Consider the following 20,717-nt stretch of genomic DNA (forward strand, 5'->3'; position numbering starts at 1 on the left):
GTGTGGCGATACATTTTTTATCTGAAGTGATCTTTCTATTTGAATGACTTTTTGAGGGTTTTAAAAAGATTCTTTAAAAATACAATATTTTAAATATGTAATGTTAAGTACAAGTGGATTCAGAGAGGCTGTAAGGTCTTCGTAGGCACTGCAAGTGTCAAAGCAGCTGTGGGCTGTCACTGCTCCAGACGTTTGCTCTTTCAGCTGAAGGCTCTTAGAGAGCTTCTAAAGTAAATCTTGCTATCACTGTGTGTATCTACACTTAGAACATCACCTGTTAGCCGCTTCCTTTCTGAATCACAGCGGTGGAAAAATAGAAAATTTCAGATTCTTTTTGGATCTGTCTTTTGAATTTTGGGTTTAAGACTTTTCCAAACATAAGTCTTAAACTAAAGCTTGAGATTCTCACAGCCACGTCACTCCAGGGGGTGGGGCTGTAAAGAAGAAGAGTGCCTTAAATATAGTAAGACTCATTCGCACTTTTACATCAGGAAAAGGAGCCCAGCTACTCCCTTTGTATTCCCTCCTGTTCCTGCTCACGCTAGCAGCTGTTTCGCTCTACCCTTTTGCTTTCCAGGGTAATGACTCTTGGGACCGAGCTATCTTACTGACCATCTGTGGCCCATACAGCAATTTATAGTGGATAATCCCTCACACTAAACCCTCCCAGCACGTGCTGCATGTTAGTTTTGGACTTTGTCCTGTTCTGAGCTCACTGTAGGCCTGTGAGCTGCTGCGGCAAGGTGCCGTCCTTCCCACAGCTGGGGGAAAGGTGCAGGGCTCCCTGGAGGACTCTGAGTCCAGTGCGGTTGGGGTTATGCAAGTGCTCCCTGTCTACCACTGGGAAACAGTTAAAATCTGTGGGGAGAAAAATACGCAACCAAGTCACAGCATTGCTTACCTAAGGCTTTCCATCAGGAACAGGGTTAGAAGGTTTGCAGTTGTAAAAAAACCCACACGCACACTCTAACAGACACAGACGCACAGTGACCCGGCTATTTTACATGCTGGTTTGGTCATTGCTTTCGTAATGGACAGGATTTACCAGCTCTTCTCACTCTCTGTTTTTGAAGCCGTGACAACTTGGGCGTCACATCACCACCTGACTCCAGGCGCTGCAACTTGCCTAATGGAGAGATTCGTAATGAATTTACCTAGTGTGGGCACGGCTGTCCTGTGGCAGATTGAAGGCTCACCTAACACAGCCTCTGGATGCCCAAAACCCCCAGAATTTAGGGAACTGTGCAAGAACGGCGGCAAGCAGTATTTCTCTGATAACCTCTTCCAGTGTGCAGCAAGCTGTGGGTGCAGGATTTCCTGAGCGATGCACTGCCCCTGGGTGCTTGCAGGTGGATTATTTTCTTCCCTGAACCGGTCAGTTTAATTTCTGGGTAACCCTGAGCTGCCAACCACTGCCTGGCTGTTCAGGCACAGTGAGTGCAAGGTGCATTCTCCCTGTGCATGATACTGGGTCTGTATCAAACCTCCCGCTGACAGCAGCAGGGATCCCCTCCAGTCATCTCTTTTTGGGGTGAGGGATCTCAGCCAACAGTCACTTTTTCTGTGTAGGCTCTGCCATATCTCTGGTCCCTTGCACCTTCCCTGTGTGTTTGCTAGAGCAGCAGAGGCATTTAACCAGGGCTTACTTTCTAGGCAACTCCCCCCTACCTCTTCCCTCTCTTCCCCCCCACCTTCACTCAGCTTCCCCATTTCCACCAACTTCTTTTTTATACATAATGCCGGTGTAACTTTGCAGGGAGGAAGGCCTGGCTCCACTTTCCCGGGCAAGCAAACTGCCCAAAAGCCTGGAGTGGCTGCAAGCTGCAGAAAACCCTGCGTCCAGTCTGGCATGGATGTTTGCAGTCCAGTTACAAAAGCATGGTGCTTGCATTATGCTAATCCCCCAGCTTTGGCTAACGAAGGACCTCCACCGTCCAGGCAGGATGTATCACAGCACGGAGAATGACATAATTTGGGAACAGGGCTGCTGCACAAGGCTGCCAGTGATTGTGCAGCATCCCTCCCCTCTCGTAGTGGGAGGCCACTCCATCTCGGCGTGCGCAGGCACTGCTTTATAAATCGGAATAGTTTTAGTTACCACAGAAGTTGTAACTCGAGGGAGTGCAGGACGAGGAGACACGGGTGACCCCCCTCTCTGGCAGGATGCAATAATGATACAGTCCCATAAATCGTGCCATTTGTTCATTCAGCTCTGTCACCTAGAGATTCATTTCCTCTTAACTAACACACACACACTCTCTCTCTCTCTCTTTGTTTTTACTTGCCCTAATTCGCCTTTTACAAATAATGGCAAGAAATGCATAACTGATGTGACGCTGCATGCAGGCTCACCCTCGTGCCGCTTGTGATCGGCGCAAGGAGCTGTGGAGAAACAAAATGCAAAATGACTGGGCTGCTTTGTGAAACCTTCCAGCTCAGTAATGCCGAAACACCGTCAGGCACCCGGCGCTCTGAAACCAGCACACGACTCTCAGCATCTCCATTCTGCCCGTTTCTTCCCGTACGGACGCGGTTATAATAAATGGCAGCTAAGCACAGACGTCTCCCTGGCATACCGTCAGGCAGCCTTGCTGGAGGAAATTTTTTTCCCCCCTGCAAGCTGCCAAGGTGGACTCCATAGCTCCTGCGATAGACTGAATGAGACTGCAGTTCCCCCATCAGTTTCATAATACTCAGAAAGCATCCATTTACATCATTGTGTGCAGTGCAGGGCATCAGCTGCCAGGAAATTTGAAACTATTTTGATTCCAGTTGACTAGAACAGCAGCAATTGAATTAGGTGGTATCGCTATAGATAAACTGATGATCTGTGCATTTTATTTCTTTGACCAATGGGTAACTGCTGGAGCTACAGTAACCTCTGTGAGTAAGGAGACTGTTCAAGCAAATATATCTAATTTCTCGAGCTGACTAATATATATATATATATATATACTGAATAGAGAGAGACACTCACACCATTCTTTTGTAAAATGTACCTGTAAACAGAATGTCTGTCTATGCTTGTAACTGTGTTTTGCTTCCTAGAATTTCCTTTTATTATGCTGTAGACAAGCTTGCTTGACATGGAATGGTTATTTACCTATGAAATATCATATCTATGCCTGATTTAAGTCATGAATTCTTTCAACGTCTAGTCATCAGAAAGGCTGCCAATTGCTGTTAGGTTATATTTGCCCGGTCTCAGTTTTCTAGCCACTCACCCCCTTTCTATTTTAGCTTTTTCTCTCTCCGTTTAATTATTTTTTCCTTTTTTTTTTTTTTTTATTTTGTTGAAAGAAGCCACGTCAATGCAAAGTAGAAATTGGTGTTACCTGAGAGTGTGTGTCCTTTCTTTGTTTGTTTGGTGATGGGTATTTTTTTTCCCTGCTCATCTTCAGTGCGGTCCTTAAATTTTGTTGTTGCCTTTCTAGCCTTGTTTGTAATGCAGTCATATTGGGGGATGGGGTTGGACAGGATATGCCAGTAGCTGCAGCAAGACATGATGCTGTGGTGGTGGATGGGAATAAGGGAGGAGTTTCCCTTAAAGAGCTCAAGCTCCTCTAATCTCTGGTACCTGAAATAGGTCTCTGAGCAAAAGGAAAGGCTTTGCACCTTTTAGGAGCAGGGGGCAATTGGTAGCGGTTTACCGCAAGGAGCGGAGACCTCGGCAGTCGTTGTGCATGGTGGTACCTAATGTAATGGGGACAGACTGCTGCTTTGGTGCCGTATGTGAACTTTTTTTAATCAGGCAGTGAATTAGGCAACGTTCCTGCAGGATGCCACAAAGGCGAGAATCCCGCTGAGCTGTGCTCACATACGGCAGCATCAGCAGTCCTTCCAGAGTGGGGCTGCTGGCGCCTCACTGTAGAAAAGGCCTTAAATTTCTTCCGCGAAAGCGCTCCTCTCTTGCCCAGGTGAAACACGGCCTGCAAGCGTGGCAGAGAGGAGTACGTGCGTGCATGCTCCCTCCTCCTGCACGTCTCTGTGCCTGTATATGCGTGTATGTGCTCTGTACATGTATCTCTTCTGCAGTCTGCTGGGCTTGCCAGAGGGTAAAGTTTGCTTGGGATGAAGTTCAGGAGAAGTAAATCAGAAACTTGCTCGGGATTGCTTACCACCGTCAGCAGCAGCCATCAGTGGCAGATGGGGACGCGCAGCAGTGCATTTAGCATTCACCACCAGAAACAAGGCCGCCTCTGTTTCCCTCATGTCGGTTCAGAAGCTAAGATAGCAATTAGCAGAGATGAGACTGGCCCCTTGGCAGGGTCTGTGTGCAGTGCCTTGTCAGAGCTTGGCCTCCAGCGCACGCTGGCTGCCTCCCAGCCCCATGGCGGGCTGGGGGGGGGCGATGCTCTTGGCCTCCTTCCAACGAGGCGGGGTGTGTGGGTTGGAGGGAGGCACGGGGGGTCCCAGCTCATGGGGCACTATGCATTGCCTTCCTTCGGGATGCGGCCAGAGTGCGTGGCCCAGGCAGTGGCATGGCCAAGCATTGCCCTGCGGTGCTGGGGTAATGAGGTGATCCCAACTGGGGCACCTCCCGCTTGCACCTCTGCAGGCTGAGAGTTGCTGTAGGTGGAGCCGTGTCCATCGACAAGGGTTTACGTTAGCATCTATAGTGACGAGATTCCTAAAGGCAGTTCTTCTCTCTCAAAAAAATGCCATCTAATTCTAGCACTAATTCTGCTGCATTAGAGCAGACCAGGGCTACGAAGTGGGGAGCCTTTTGCTGGCTTGGGCTGGTCCCAGGGCAGGTGTAGGGATGTTGCAGCCAGACAGCATCATTCTTATCTGTGAGTCCGTCCTGGTGGAAGTATGTCCCAATGGCAACCTGGTGCCTGTGCCATGAAATGAGTGGGCTTGGGATGCACCCAAGTGCGGCGTGGCTTAATTTTGTGCAAAAAGGGGGCTGTTTGCCTGGGGCTTTGGGCACTTAGAAAAAGCGTTGTGCCTGGAAATGCTCACGTGGGGAGAGGGACCTCTCCGCCTTCTTCAGACTCTTCTAGTGCACCCACACCTGTGTGTTGGAAACCCTGCCATGAAGGCAGGCTGGTGATGCAGAAGTGGAAAGGGCATCCACGCTCCTTACAGCTCCCTAGGACCTTGCAGCAGAGAAGAGGTCCCTGCTTTGTCCAGTCTCTGTCCTCAACAGCGACCAAGTCATCTAGGTGAAACCTGACCCACTGAAGTTTTATTGGAGAGTGATTAAATCAACAGCATGGAGATATCTGGAGAACCTATTGGGGAAAAGACTGTGGTTTGGCATGGTCTGAGTCTGTCACTTTGATCCTGCACTACACACAATGTGTGGTATTTACCCTGTGGCTACATATACTGGATAGTGAGCTGGCAGGTGTGAGCTGCTGCTCGTCTTTACAAACCACTGGCAGATACATAGCCACATTAGTGCAGTGCTGAGCTCATGTTAAATTATCCTTCCTTTCACCTTGAACTCAGCCTATCATTAACCACAGCTACATGGCTTCCTCCTCAGAAATGGCTTGTGGCCAGCCTGCTTGGAGCAGAGATGGGGATCAGTTTGCAATGCAGCACCTGGAGATGCACCTTGGGTGGGGCAAAGAGTCCAAATGCAAGTTGGTATCTGGTTTTAGAGCTGTCACTGCTGACATTTTTCAGAGTAGGTGTTTGGATCTGGCCACCCCGTTGTTTGTTTTAAAACGCTTTTATACTCCGGGCCAGTTTTTTCCATAAGGGTGCAGTGAATGCAGCTGTTGCTGTGGGTTTTTTTTCAAAAGCTCAGTTCCTCCTTGGGCTGTAATATAAGGTGGCCAAGTATCCGTCATTGTGTCATCCGTGAGGTCCCTCTGAGGACAGCTGGTTCTCTGTTACCCCCCAACAATGGGAGCCACTGGGTGCTCGGCACTTGGAAAATGGGACCATCTGTTTTCGCTCCTGCTGTGTTTACGTCAGTTGGAAAAGCAGCACAAGTAGGAGAGGGGTAGCAAGCTTTTTGTGCAGTGGTGAATTTGCTGCAACAGAAAATGTGAACTGCTTGGTATGTGTACATCACTGCAACACAACCTTCAGTTGCCCGAGTTCTTAAAGGAAGAGGGTAGTGCTGGCAGAAAGTTGAATTGCTCATTAATTGCTTTGTAATTTAGCTAATTGGTTTTGTCAAGGCTGTGGAATATATGAGGTGTGGCTGATTATCTTCCCAGTGTTTCATCTTCACAAGTGAAAATGACCTAAAAACTTTTTTTAAAAATTAAAGCAACATGTATGGCGCGTGCTGTGGATGGATGTCAGACCTCTGAATATCTGCTTTCTTCAGCCTTTGCGCCTGGCCTGTGGCCTCAGACTGTTCACGGGCCACTGGGACCCTTTCTGAAGTGTAGCAGACATTTCTGGCATTCCTTCCTCAGCAGTGCACACTCCCAAAGTAGGGCTGCCCAAAAACTCCTATGTAAAAGGACCAGCTCTGGATAACTGCAGTGTGAGAGCGTGCAGAAGTGAGTTAAACCAAACGGTATTTTCCCTGCAGGAGAGAGCATAGTTATTCTGTTAGGAGAGGGCTGGGAAGGGAGGTCAGGCTTTTTGTTTATGCATGTGGTAGATAAGCCCACACTCTCTTTTTTTCTTTACAGGTAGTGGCCGTGGAAGCAGCACTTTGCTCCCTCATACCATCATCAATGAATTTCCAGAGTACGGCACCGTAGAGCCCAGTAGAGACCCGCCAAGGGCTTCATCGCTGCGCCAGGCAGAGCCTGTGACACGCAGTCCAGAAAGACGGGACGGTCACCACTGGGTACCTGGCAGGTCCCTTCCTCAGCGTGCGGCTCCTGCAGACAGTTCGAGACCTGACGCTGGGGCAGTGCAGCTGTGTGTCCCAGAAGAAGGTTTGCAACCTGCGGGTAACCTGCCGGAGATTATGAAAATCTCTCGACGGCTGGAAGGAACAAAGGTGCAGGAGGGAGCAAATACTTCTCTTGATTCAGAGACGCAAATGGAAAAAAAGAGCGTTACTGGCAGGCAAAATGTGCAGGCAGCCAGAGAACCAGTTCCAGCAGGCCAAGAAAAACCCTCAGACATGCCTCTTCCATCTGAACGAACAGCTGAAGAAAAAATGCATTTGATCCTAGAGAAAGATCTGGCTGCAATATGGACTGGAGAAAAGCAGTCCGAGTCCTTGCAAGCCATCAATAATAAAGCCGAGGAGGTCCACGCAGCACAGGAGACAAGCTGTCATAGACCATCTGTGACAAACCTGGAAGCAGCCAGCAGAGTGGAGGGGTGGGCGCATTTTGAGGAGTACAGTCAAGGCAAAATGCAAATGGGTCCTGAGAGGAGGCTCTCTAAAGAGGCAGCTGTGAGCAAACATGTAGAATTTCAAGGGGTGGAGATTTTATGGCTGCAAAAAGCTGAGGAGCAGAGAAGAAGGAAGCACTCGTTGCTGGAGACTGTGTCCGTGGAGAGGAAGGCATTCCCCAAAACATCCAGCCACCCTGCGCCACCGATGGTCTCCCCAGGCTTGGTCTCCTTGCTGGACAGCACTTGGAGCGAGGTCTGTGAGGACCCAAGGCTGGGACCCGCTGCCTCTGGAGCCACTCCTCTGGCGCTGCTCCATGAAAATGGGGAGGATGAAGTTTTTGTGAAGGACAAGAAGAACCGTGGCGAGGAGGAGATGGCTGTGCTAGCAAGAGACCAGGGCAGGTGAGATGGCACTTGTGGGGGTGCAGGGGGCAGGTAGGGTTTCTCTTAACCCCCGCACGTGGCTTGTGCCTATCCCTTTAGGAGGTAATGACGAAAACAGAATGTTTGTCTGCTGCGTGTGGTGTGGTGGCAATGGCAGCAGTTCATGCCTGGTGGTGGCGAGTGCATGAAGTTGGGACTGAACTCCGTCCACACCACCTTGCTGAAGTTTAAAGTCCCTCTCAGGTTTGGAAACGTAAAGATGTCTCTTGCTGTTTGCAGAGTGGCTGTGTGACAAAGCATCTGTAGCAGCTGTAGTTGGGATCTGGACATGGCATGTAATTAAATATAGGCAGCATGCAGGCCTGGCCATATACGCCTGGGCAGATTTTCTGGTTTCGGGCAGAGTTTGTGCAAGACCAGTGCGAGCACCCCTGAGAGGTCAAATAATAAAGATGTTTTACCCAGGGCCTTGTATATTATAAGAGGGTAGATGCTGTGATGTGCTTTCTATATTGTCTGTGTTTATATAATATTAGAGACATATATTGCAAAAGTTGTGCGCTGCGTTTTACAAGAGATCGCAGTTTGCTCACTTTTCTTTCCTGAGGCACATCTGTAACAAAGCAAAGGGTCCCACCAGCATGCTCTGAGCAAACTGTGCCCGCTCTGACCTGGCGGGGTGCTTGCTGCTGAAACAACAGGATCTCAGCAAGGGAGTCTCCTGCCTCTGCACCTTGGAATCCATGGAGTTTTTCTTTGGCCAGTGTGTGGGATTGAACAGGCGGGCAGCCCTAATGCCTGGCACATGCCATGAGAAACCCTGCAGTATTTGGTGCGTCAGAGAAGAAAACTCTCTTAAGGAGGATGCTGCACCTTCCCCTGTGCATCCACAAGCAGGCCAAGTCTTCCCCCTTCAAATCTGGTTCTCCCAGCTCTGGGTTTTCAATTACATTTGCTTCTCTTCGCGTTTTGGAGGGATTTCCTCCAACCTTTCACTGAAGACCCCAGCTCTAGGACTGTAGAGCCAGCAAACTGTCTTCCGGGGTCAGGGGCCCCATCTGGGTGCACATCTCCAACCTGTGCAGGCTCTGGCATGGCAGCGGAGCTAGTCGAGACCTTATGCATTTGTGAGTGCTCTTTCCTTTGTACATAAGCAGCTGATGTTATCTGTTAGGCATTATTAGGCTTTCCCCCCGCCTCCCTCTTTTACCCAGAAGATTGTTTCTCTTTATGTCCCCAGAGTGGGAGATGGTGCCAGTCATGAACAGAGGTGGTACAAGGAGAAACTAGCATTTTATCCGCAATGCCCTCTGCTGCACAAGGCCATGGTGACCTTTCTCTTCGCAGAGGTGGAAGGTGAGGAGGTTCACCCAGAGGTCTAAACTTTGCTCCTGAGCTGAAACGAGCTGTTTCTGATTAATTTCCAGGATGATGGAGGAGGGGGAAGCAGCCACGGGAGGCTATGAAGATGTCCTTGGGCAGAGGCACTCCGACATCTCCACTGATCTGTACAGCTCACAGTTCGAAAACATCCTAGACAATGCATCTTTATACTACAGTGCGGAGTCACTGGAGACGTTGTACTCGGAGCCCGATAGCTACTTCAGCTTTGAGATGCCACTCACTCCCATGATCCAGCAGCGCATGAAGGAGGGCGGACAGTTTTTAGAACGTACATCAGCCTCGGGGCAGCCAGATGTCCTGCAGCTTCCCCCTGATGGGGAGGTGAGGGGCTGTGGTGAAGGCATCGCCAATGGCTTAAGGGGTGTAAGCGAAACACTCTTCCGAGGAGACGTCACGGAAGTACCTCATTTGGAAAGGTAAAAGCAGTGGGTGAGCTTTCTGTGTGCCTTCTGATTTTTCCCCGGTGTTTGTTTACTTCGGCAGACTGTTGCAGAGTGTAGTTTTGCTTCTTTCAACACTGCTTGTTTTCTACACGGAATAATTTCCAGTGTAACAGAGTGAGCTGCAGGAGAGAAGTAAGCCGTCCAAACCTGCCATTCATTAGAAAAGCGCAAATTTACTTTACGAAGGTTTTGTAGGTGGTACTTGTGTCGATAAAAGGCTGGCTGGTATTATCGCATCTCTGGGACCTGTCCCTGGAGGAATTAGTTACATGTTAGAGATGAACCTTGTTCAGCTCCAGTTATACCTGAATTTGTTAGCAGCAATTTTAGGAACAATAACACCCTGTGCACACGCACAAGTTGTCCAAATGCAGTTCGTGATTTGGATGTTAAAGGTGTGTCTCTGGGCCTAGCTTTTCCTCTCTTGAGGTCAGCAGGAGTTTTGCCGGCTACTTCAGCTGGGATGAGGTTTTGCTCCCACCACATTAACGGGATTAGAGACTGGTAGCCGCTTCTTTCATTTGTGCACTAGTTACTGATTGATTGAGAAGGGAGTGTTGCAAAAATGTTAATAATTTCCGTTTAGGTAAAGGGAGAGATAAGAAAACCTATTAAGAGAAGAGTCATGTGAGAAAGAAAAACTAGGCTAAGTGGTCAGAAAATACTATGTAACTGTAGAAACTCACTCTGTGAGCAAACTTTCCTCATCGTGTGCTGTCAAAGAGGGTGGGGAGAGTGAAAGGCAGTGACAGGCAAAGTGGGGGGGTCGAACCAAAAGCAGTAATTTGTGGAGGGGTAAGAGACCTTTTGAGTGATAAAGATGCCTTGGGTCTCCATCCTCCAGGGACAGGACATTATCTAAGAGTCTGTAGACTGTTCCCTTAGGTGGGACTAGTCTAGTCTGAGCTTTCCTGGGAGTCAGTGGTTGGAGGTCTTTTACCCGTTTTATTCGTTTTGTGCTAGTGTGAAAGAAGTCCTTTGAGCAGAAGTAGTTTTGCTAACTTTATGGATTAAGGTACAGTTTGCCCTTAAAAGAACAGGCAGAAGGACTTGGCAGTTTAGAACGTTTTTCCATCAATCCTACCGGAAAAAAGGTGTTTGAATCTTGTATGACCGTGAGCTGCTTGGTGCCAACAGGCAGTAAGTGACTGCTAATCTGCTACAACCAGTACAGAGCCAGGAATTGAGGACAGTCCTGACACTTGCAGATCCTTACTTGTACTGAAACCAGAGATCGCTGTAAGACTGGGCAGAGGATGACAAGCAGCACATACAGACCCTGATTCTGTTACCCTGTAGTTGCAGCATCTAGTATCTAAAAAGTACTGTCAAGTAAGGCCCACATCAGCTCATCAAGACAGAAGTTATCATGAAGACAAGGTGTGCTTAGATCATGCTTAGAGACACCTTAGGTGCCTGCCTAGTGTGGATTTCATTAGGAATTAAGTTAATTTTAGTTTCCATTTGCAGCCATAGTGATAAACCAACAGAGGATTTTAAAATTCTTCTTTTTCTTCCCTTGATAAAAAAAGAAGAAAGAAATGTCCCCAACAGTGGGTTTGTTAGGAAGCTCTGCTGTTGTAGTCTGCAGAGCTCTGTTAGGGATGGGCCCCGAAGACTCACTTTGTTAAGGCAGGTCCTGATAAAGAGTGTAGCAGCAGCCATACAGCCAGTGACGTATGTGCCCAGCAGGGTAATTCTCCAGGAAATAACCTTATTAACGCCCCCCCCCCCCCCCCCCGATATTCTAATATCATGTTGTATTGCAGCAGGGTACAGGTGACTGACAAGATTGTCTGTCCTATATTGTTGGAGCCAGTGATGAATCACGGTGCTACAGCATGTCACTGAGGAGCACTGTGTGGATGCTGGGGGCTGCATGGGATTTATTTGCAGAGGGGTCAAGATGGTGTATCACTGTGATGCTCAGGTGAACCAGAAATAGCTGCCTGAGCCGTGGGTCTTCTCTCTAAGAGTTTGCATGTGTGGTTGTGTTGCCTGAAGCAGTCCCAGACTTGTTTTTTCAACGGAAAGTCCACATGTGTGATACGTCTGCGGTAGCCGCTGCAGCACCTTTGTGCCTTCTGCTGTAAGTCCTTATTTCCCACGGTGCCGCGAACCTATGGTTGCGCTGGGGCTGTAGTTTCCCCACACATAGCGCCTGCCTGGCACTGCAGAGCATCAAGGGCACCCGCTGAAGTAGTCCAGCTCTCCCAGAGAACGAGGTGGGGAGGGCAAGCCCACCGCCCTGCCAGCTCCAGGCAGCGCTGCGTGGCCCCGCATCCCGCAGCCAGCGGCAGGAGTTGGCAGGCAGCAGCTTGCCTGCGATATATCGCAGGGCCACCGGAGGTCTCTGTGCCCTCTGCGGAGCTGCCGGCTCTCCTTGAAGCCCGGGGCTCCCGCAGCTCCTCTGCCCACCCTGTGATGCGGAGTCACTGGAGGTCGGGTGCGGGCAGGGCAGCATGCAGGCAGGAGAGCGGCTGAAGGACCCCACCCTGTAGGGATGGGGGCAGATGTGGGGTCTCAGCGTGTGAATAGTTGGCCAGCGCAAAGCACAGAGGGGGAATTTGGTGTGCGGGGGGCTTGGGAGCAAAGCAATGCAATGCTGCAGTGCAGCACAACAAGAAGCATAACCCCCTTTTCCAGAAGCCACACTGCCAACCCAAGCGGACAGAAACCGCAACCAAAACCTCAGCAGCTCCCTGTGCCGTGGTGTTTCAGTGACATAAAAAACGTGTGGGAAAGTGCATGGAGAGACAATACACTTCTAAGTACAAGTGCTAACTTATGGGGGAACAGGGTGAAATACTAGCAGTTCTTCATGGTCCGATACAGAAGGGGAGGGCAGTTCTGAGAGCAAAGAGTTACTGGTTTACACCTGGAAATTGAAAGCCATGTCCCAATTAGGAAAGGAGGAGCAGGTGCTCCCCATGGCCATGCCCTCCTGACAGCATAAGCACCTTTTGCATCTCTCTGGAGGGATCCTGAGCGTAACTGACATGTGGACCCTAGATGGCGTGAGGTTTTAATGCATAACAGCAAGGAAACCTAGTCTTGTAATGAATAAGCGGGAGGGTAACATCCTTCTCTGCTCTTAGGAAATCGCTGGCTCTGGGAGGGGTCAGCTCTGGTATGTGAAGGCCAGTCACATGCCTTCAGAATTGGAACAAAAAAGGAGGAATTAGAGGCTTGCAGGCTGCAAGTTTCCGTGGGCTCCTGAGTGTCTGGATGTGTCGTCCCTGCTGTCCTGCCTATCAGCTGCTGGCCATGGTTAAACGCAGTAAGTCCTGGCAAGAGCTGTGTGACGTGCCTGCTCTGACAGCCGCCCGCTGCACTTTCTTAGGGCAGGGGGAAGTCAGCTGGCCCCTGGGTTTTCCTGCAGGACAGGTTCACTTGCTTTTGCAAGCAGTCCTTTTCTAGCACAGCTTAGGCACGCTTTCCATCTGACCAGTGGAGGAGGGATGCTTGGGGAGAAGAGCATACAGCTTGCCTTCCTTCGGGAATGGTTCCAGCTCTTGGTGTCTCTTCAGGGGTTTAATCTCTTTCCTAGGTATGTAACTATCATCCCTCTGGGGGGAAAACAAATTTCTGCAGCTGCAGTAGTCTTAAGTTTCCCCAGGAGGGGGTGGGAGAACTGGGGGAGGAGTGGGAGCGCATGAGGTGTCAGAGCTGAGGGACAGCCTTGCTGTGTATCAGGGCACCATGGGGTCCCCATGAAACGTGCTGAGCCACAGGTTGCCAGTGTAATGAAGCTTTGCAGTGGCAATAAAGATCCTGCATTTGGGCTGTGTTTGGTCCCCTTGCCTCCGTGTTACCCCTGCAGAGGCATGCAGTCCCTGCTGTTGTACCTGCACCCCAGGTACTGCACTCCTCCCTTCTCATGCCAGTGGGTTGGATTGAGACGGAGCAAGGCTCGGCCTTGGTATATGGGAGTTTAGTCTTACTCACAGAGGCAATAAGGAAGACTGTTTGCAAGGTGCTACCCAGACATCAAGCTTGAGTTTGCATCGCCTGAACTAGGTGTAATCATTTACACCAAATCAGAGTGGGAGGAAGGGGATGTATTTCCAAAGCAGTAAGCTATACCTGAGGGAAAAGTGAGTTATCTTTGCTATGCATACAGTGAGTGACAGAGCATCAGTCTGTCTAAAAATAAAGTATGAAGTTCTCTTGGTGATGATCCCCATCTTTCTTTTCTACTTTCAGACTTTAAAGACAGAATTTCTTTTAATCTTTCTTTTTTCTGCATTCCTTATAGCAGATTTCCCATTCCCTCTTCCCTTGTATGCTACAGTCAGAACAAGAAATTAAAAAAACCCAAGAAACTTCTGGCATTCTTTTCCTGACTTGTCTTGGAAGGTGTGGTCTCTGTTGGTAGGATATCGCAAAAGATTTTTCTAAGTCCACAGAGAAAAGAAAAAAATCTGTATTGCAGCTCCTAATCCTCAAAAATGCTAAATATTTGCCACCTGCCATCATCTTCAAAGAATGGCTGGTGCTCAGCAAATTCTGCAAGTCCTGTTGTTATTTTTTTTTTCCTAGAGATGCAAACACAAATTTAGTCACATGTGTATTCTTTTGTAATTCAAGTGGGGAAGAAAACAAACTCTCTAAAGCAATCTGGTGGTTCTCAGAATAAATGCACAAGAATGTAGACTGCAGTTCCCAATGGCTGCCAGGTTACTCTTGATGGTTTGGGCCTCTCATAGTAGTTCCCAAAGTTGTTTTGTTTCTTCTGCGTATGGGTCATTTCCATCAGTTTCTTAGTTGGCACTCTGCTCACTCCTTCTTTGAGACGATAAACTTTGTTGACAGATAAACCCAGTTGTGATCTCTTTCTCCAGATTGATTCTCTAAGTGTCCTGCCAGTTTATTAGTATCCTGCATCTCAGTTATACTTCTGGTTTTCATTTTGCACTCTAGTATTTTTGTCCAAGGTAGCTTGTATTTGATTTTCAATGTAGATACGAGACTCCGTACTTGCATATCTAACACATAACCCTTATTCATTCATTTTATTAGTCTGTCCAACAGCGGTCTGGTAGAACTTTTTTCCCCTTTGAAGACTTACCTTGCGACCTGGTTGAATTTTTTTCATTTAGCATGAAATCTGCTGAGATCTCTGTGTCCTAAGCAGATGTTTTTTGGCCTTCCTGCATGCTGCCTATATTTAATTACATCCCATGTCCGGATCCCTGCAGGAAGGTGGCATCACTTTATCAAGGCTCTGGAAATACAGTGTGCGAGTTTGCGTTTGCTCTGGCTAACGAGGTGCTGGCAATACCAGTTTAGTGAGAGTTTGTGAAACTGCTTCTAGTTCCTAAATAAACTGTTGTTTTAGGGAAAAAAGGGCTGCTGACTTTTCGCCTCTTCAGTTCCCAGTCTCCTCTGAAAATAAAACAAACAAAACAAAAATCCAGGAGCTGACAGAGACAGAAAAGAAAATGAAAAAAAAAAGTGGAGCAGCTGATCAGTTCACTGCACAAAGCACCTCAGTATAAAGCTGTCAGCAGCTCAGCTTCTAAGCTGGCATCTGTTGGCATATCTGCATTAAAGTCAAAACCATTTAGGTCAGGAAGCCTTCGTTCACTGAAACTGGGGTGTCTGCCAGCTCTGAGTCGGTCCCAAAGTGCAGCCTGCCGTCTCATCCATTAGCCATGACTGGCTGCCAGTCAAGCCCCCTTCCACGTTATTGCTGGTTAACTCTCTTCTTCTTCCGTCTGTCTGTTGGGCTAGAGAGAGGCAGAGGCTGGCAGCTGGCAGGGTGGCGTAGAGGCATGTATAGCTTCGGACCTGACGCAGCAGTACCGGTGGAGAACAACAGGGCATGTAGCGTGCAGACTCCTTGCTAGCACAGCTGGGTGAGCTGTGGGTTGGTCGGTGGTTGTTCTTCCTTTACTGTGGAAGTCTGTCTTTTATTATTATTATTAACTATTCTTTTTGAGGACAGGCTGTTCATTTTGCTGCATGGCTGCAATGTAAAGCTCCTGTGTGATACTACTGCCCGCACTGAAATGCTCCATCCGCGTGTCTGCAGGGAGCCTTAACCAGAAGGCGTCAACACCCATGTTTTTATTCACCTGTTTTGCTCCCAACCAGGGAGGACCAACTGGACCAGCTGCCCCGTTAATGTGCACTCCCTGGGCCAGTCTCCAAACAGTTAAACCGAGCCCGAGTGAGGGGGGAAGTACTCTGCTGGCTTCCCAGTTTTGCTCCTGTCCCGGAGGACCCTGCGGGAGCTGCGTGGGGAAGTGCCACGCTGGCGCTGAGTGGGGCCTGGGGACGGCTCTTGGCACCCGCAGCACATGGCGGGCGGGTGGGCTCAGGGGAGAGAGTCTGAGGGCTCCTGAAGCACTCAGGGGCTGAGCATTTTCTGGGTGAGGTTACCGGTGTGCAATGCGTTCTTTGGGTCTGGTTTTTGCTCATGTCTGGGGCAGGTGGGCCAGATCTTGAGCGTGGGACTATCCTAATGTATCCAAGAGACTGGTCTACACATCAATGCATCTGTCAGAAATATCCACTGCAGGGGGAGCCCTTGGACACCCTCTGTGGTGAGACCCAGGTTTTCACTTTCTAGGCATGGGGGCATTAACGTGGTGAGAGTCCCTTTGCGATCGCTAACCCCCAACCCCCGACACAGCTAGGCAAGGAGCCTGAGGTCGAAAGGGAATCAAACCTGAAGTATTTTTAGCAAAACATTTGTATTGTGGATGGCAACGGGCCAGCGTGTCTGTGTAATAAAGGACACGCTGTGTCTCAGAAGGGCTGCAATCCTGTCCCTGCGTGTGGCGGGACTTCTTGTCCTAATTCGATGATCCCGTAATGATGGCATTTGCATTTGCTGTAACGCAAGCCTACCAGCCACGGCATTTTCTGAACACTTTAGCTGTTAGCCCCCTATGTACCACCAGTGGGAATTCTTTTAATCAAAGAAAAAGGCAGATGATTACAGGGAGCAAGAGGTTATTTTTAAGCAGCAGCATGCATTTCAGCCCCTGAAATTGACTTTGCATGTGCATTTTGTAGATAACCAATAGGACATTACAGGCCTTGTTTGTTTATTTTTTACTTTGCTCCTCTCTGTGTGATGTGACAAGGCTGAGGTACTTTTTAATGGATCCTAGCTGGGTACTCTGAGTTGTAGAAATGGTCCTCCCTTCATGTGTCCTGGCTGATGCTGGGCTTGTGAGACACCCACTGAATCGAGTTGCAGCAAAGTGCAGCTGTGTCAGTCCTCAAAGAGGGATCTACTTCAAAGCATGTCTTTGAAGAGAATCCATACGTAGGACTTCAAAGCTGATTAAACCATTTGGAGTAAAATAGCACAGTGAGTCATCTGCTAGGAAAGGGCATTATTTTCCTTTTTATTATTTTTCTCCCCTTCCTACAGTTGTATCTTGGAAGAGCCGTGGGGCTGGAGGTAACTGGCAAGGTAAATCATTGCTTGACGTGATTTTGTGCTTGCTCTCTCATGGCTCTGAAGAAGCTGGTTCAGAGCTGCAGCAAACTGCACCAGAGCTGTTCCCAGCCTGTCTGTGTGCTTTGTAGCAGGAACTGTCATTTGTAGCAGGAACTGACTCATCATGTCCCACTGCTGCTGGGATTTCTTCACTTTCTCTGGTGGGGCTACTCCGTTCAGAGCCAGGCTGTTCAAGCACGGCTTTTCAGCTCCCTTGAAACAAAATGCAGCCTATACCACTGATGGTTTCTGTTTGGCTCTGAAATGTAGAACGGTATCACTGGCTGAGCATCCATGTCTATCTGAAGGGTTGTAGGGCAGGGATTCATTCCCTCAGGGCAGGACTTTTTGCAGAGGGAAGTCTGCTCCCCCCTCCCCACCCTCACAGTCCAGGCTGGTGTCAGGGGCATCCGAGTGCTTCTCCCTTTCTGATGTCCCTGCCATGCTGCGAGGTGAGAGCTGCTACTGAGAGGATGTTGAATTAAAAATAGAGTGCGCTTTTCACAGCCAGAGTTAATAGTTGTGGTTGAGGGGATGGTGTCCTCCATTTCAGAACCAGGAGAAGAAGGCGGCTTGGAGTGAAGGCATTTAAAACAACAGGGCCAGCACAGTGCTGCAGAGGGTGATTATCAGCCCCAGCGTGGCTCCCCAGAGGGTGCTGTACCCTGCTGAATACAACGTTTGTTCTGGCCCTAGCTTCAGCGCACCAGAACGCCTCTCCACCCTTCATTATTTTTAATCATTGCTGCGTTTTGCTCTGATGGACTTTGCTGGCAAATGCCTGACTTAGCCTGCCTTGAAGTAATGCTGATGTTAAAGGCGTGCAGATTTATTTGAGAGAAAAAGTTGGTTTTCCTCCTGTTTCCTCCTCCTCTCTTTCCAAAAAGACCTGGGAAGGTCCCAGCCCTGTCCCATCGAAGCTCCTCTTGAAATTGGTGCATCCAGTGCATTTCCTCCGGACACGCACACCAGATGGATTAACATTCCTTGGGGAAGGGCCCCATGTGCTTCCAGGGGAGACCATGTGCCACAGAGCGTCCTCTATGCTTCGGTCCGGTAAGAGCTGCAGGCAGTGGCAAGCTGAGATCACTGATGTGGCTGGGCTGAGGACAGCACTTAGGCTGCGTTGTCACACCCTGCCACTCGGTGTCAACTCTGAACATCTTGTTGGCGGCTGGGGCAGTTGCTCCATGCTGGATTTGAGCCCTTCTTCCATAAAGCAAAATGCTAACATGTTTTTCTTCCTTGGGACAAAACAGAATTTTTTTTTCCCCATGGATGTGCTAAAAATTAAGAGCATCCCAAGGTTTAAGGCACCTGAAACTGCAGGTACTCATGCCGAGGTTTCTAGTTGCAGCCTCGCAGACTGGGAGAGTGGACCACTGAGATATAAGGTGCCTGTATCCTTACCATTTTGTTACTGGCCTTGCTTTGTTTTTGTCTGGAAGTTGCAGCCATTCCCCAACCATATGTTGCTGTGGAGAGTTTCAGTTTTGGTGAAATGCAGGATGGGGGCAGGGGGAGGGAATAAGTGAATCTAGAATATTCTTAAACAGATCAAGTGTGCTAAGTGCTGAACATGACACAATTGAGATACCTTGGCATTGGGAGCTAAATCACTATAGACCTGGTTGATAATGGGATAAGTGAAGAAAACGGTATAAAATGTTTCAGACTCCGCTTAGCTGTTACGGTGTGTTATGGGAAACCAGCTTTACAGATGTTACAGTCTGCCCATGTTTCATTCGTAAGCATGGAGGGGCCGCTGCTGCTGTTAAAAGGTATTGAATTTACCATAGCAGCTGTTTATTGAATTGCTGTAATTTCTGCTGGTTATGGTGGTCACAGCCTTTGTGTGTTCACTGTGAACCTGGGGATGTTTTGGCAGAATGAAGGAGGATGTGTCAGGAGTGCATTGCTGGGGACAGAAATAAGAAGGTCTAAAGACCTGATTTCTGGCCACAGCTCATGCACTGTGAGACCAAAGGGGTCTGTTTTTTTGCAGCTTCTGGGGTTTTTTTCTGATAGCAGAGATTAATGTAAGAGCCTCTGGATGAAAATCAGCAGCTGTTGCTGTGCAGGCAATTACCAGTAGTATTGTTACAGGCCCTTTTGGCCTTGAATCCAGAATTAGGGGGAATATTATCCATTACATTTTCAGCCTACTTTTGTCAGTGCAGTTTTTTCATTTTCGTGTGATAAAGAGTAAAGCTGCATGAGAAATCCATGTCCAGTCTTGTGCTGCATCACAAAGCCCTTTCTTGTCTGTGTTTAGCTGGTAGTGCCGCTGTGGACTCTTCATGTGTAGAAACTGTAGACTGCAAAAGACAGACCTATTTGCAGCCTTGGTCGCTCCTAGCCCTTGATTAGAGTCCATTATAAGCACTTTACAGAGGGAGGCAAGTATTACTATCTGTGTTCAGCAGCTGGGGAAACTGAGGCACAGAAGGAAAATGGTGCACCCAGAGAGACTTGGAGGTAAGAAGAGATGTCAGCCTTTCCCTGAGTAACACCCCCCAGACCCTATTAAAATGACCTGTTCAGAAGGCAGCTTGCAGTAGTCATGCACAGGGCATCTGTGCTTTCTAAGCCTTCAGTGACGTGAGCACTGAGTCCTCACCACCTAAAAAGCTTGAGAACTGAAGTCTCACTTCATTGTTAACAATCTGGCAGTTTCCCTGAACAAGAGGCTCATGTTACAAACAACTTATATTGTTGATTTGATTGCATTCTTTTACTTATTAAGTAATAAGCTCATTAACTGTCAGAATAACTGAAGGAAGCATCCCTTATTCTTTGACCTGATACAAGTACGGGGGCACCCCTTCAGGATGAAGTTTTAAATCGGGGAGGTTGGAAGATAAGGTTTCTTATGCAGCCCCGTTGGCTAGTTTTGGCGAGCAGGAGAAAGAGCATGCTCTCCTCCTTGCTGGTGTTCCTCCTTCACATCCCAGCCGCTGCTCCGAGAGGCAAAACAGAAGCTGGGAGCTGCCGTACTGTTTATTTCACGAAGTGGCAGATGCTGGCACTTCCCTTCTTTCTAAACTTACGGTGGTTTGCGGTAACGTTGACTCTGGTAGTGCGCTGGTTCCTAGCAGGGTGCAGATGTTTCTTGTCAGCTTTGGCCGTCTTTCAGGGTTATAAATCTTGCGTTTAATAAAGAGCAGTGGTGAAACAGGGCTGTGATTTATGAGAGAGGCTCTGCAAGTTGGCATGGCTTTCGAAGCAGCATTTGTACGTGGAAGGCTCAGTAGATGTGTTAGCTCACCTGGTTATCCTTTGCTCTTGTCAGTTGTTAGAGCTAGCAGTTTGAAACCAGTTGTGTCTTATTTGAATGGATGAGGTGTTGCTTGGGACATGTTTCAGAGGACTCCGGAATTTGCTTTCTTCACAAGTTTGGAGTAGACTAAATTTAGAGAATTTGGGACATTGGCTAGTGCTTTTGGAAAGGGCTGAGGAGGCATTTCCCACAACAACGGTATCAGGAGGGGCTTTTTTTGTTTTCTGTGGTAGCTGGTGGTCAGTGATGTTAATGCTGTTGCAGTTGTATTTACAGTATTAATTCCCTACTAGAGCACTGAGACTGAGCCCCTTTTATTACAGCACCTTATTATTTACACTGAAATAAATGCAAAATCAAATCCCCAGTACTTATAGGAAGAGGTTAGATGGTTGTTTTCTCCAGATACTTCATAAAAAACATTGTATCCACAGTGTGAATGTGTGAAGCTTTTTATGTTCTAGCAGCACTAGGAGGA

General features: G+C 48.5%; 1 protein-coding gene across 1 annotated transcript in view; it reads left to right on the forward strand.

Moving 5' to 3' along the window:
- The first annotated feature begins 2,852 nt into the window (after positions 1-2,852).
- The window catches only part of PSD3 (pleckstrin and Sec7 domain containing 3), an 82,462-nt gene continuing 64,597 nt past the window's right edge, over positions 2,853-20,717 (forward strand). The window contains exons 1-3 of the mRNA XM_059834303.1: positions 2,853-2,883; positions 6,606-7,671; positions 9,081-9,473. Coding sequence (XP_059690286.1) covers positions 2,853-2,883; positions 6,606-7,671; positions 9,081-9,473 — 1,490 coding nt within the window. The remainder of the gene's footprint in view (positions 2,884-6,605; positions 7,672-9,080; positions 9,474-20,717) is intronic.

This window comes from Gavia stellata, chromosome Z, assembly GCF_030936135.1.
Source record: "Gavia stellata isolate bGavSte3 chromosome Z, bGavSte3.hap2, whole genome shotgun sequence".
NCBI lineage: Eukaryota > Metazoa > Chordata > Aves > Gaviiformes > Gaviidae > Gavia > Gavia stellata.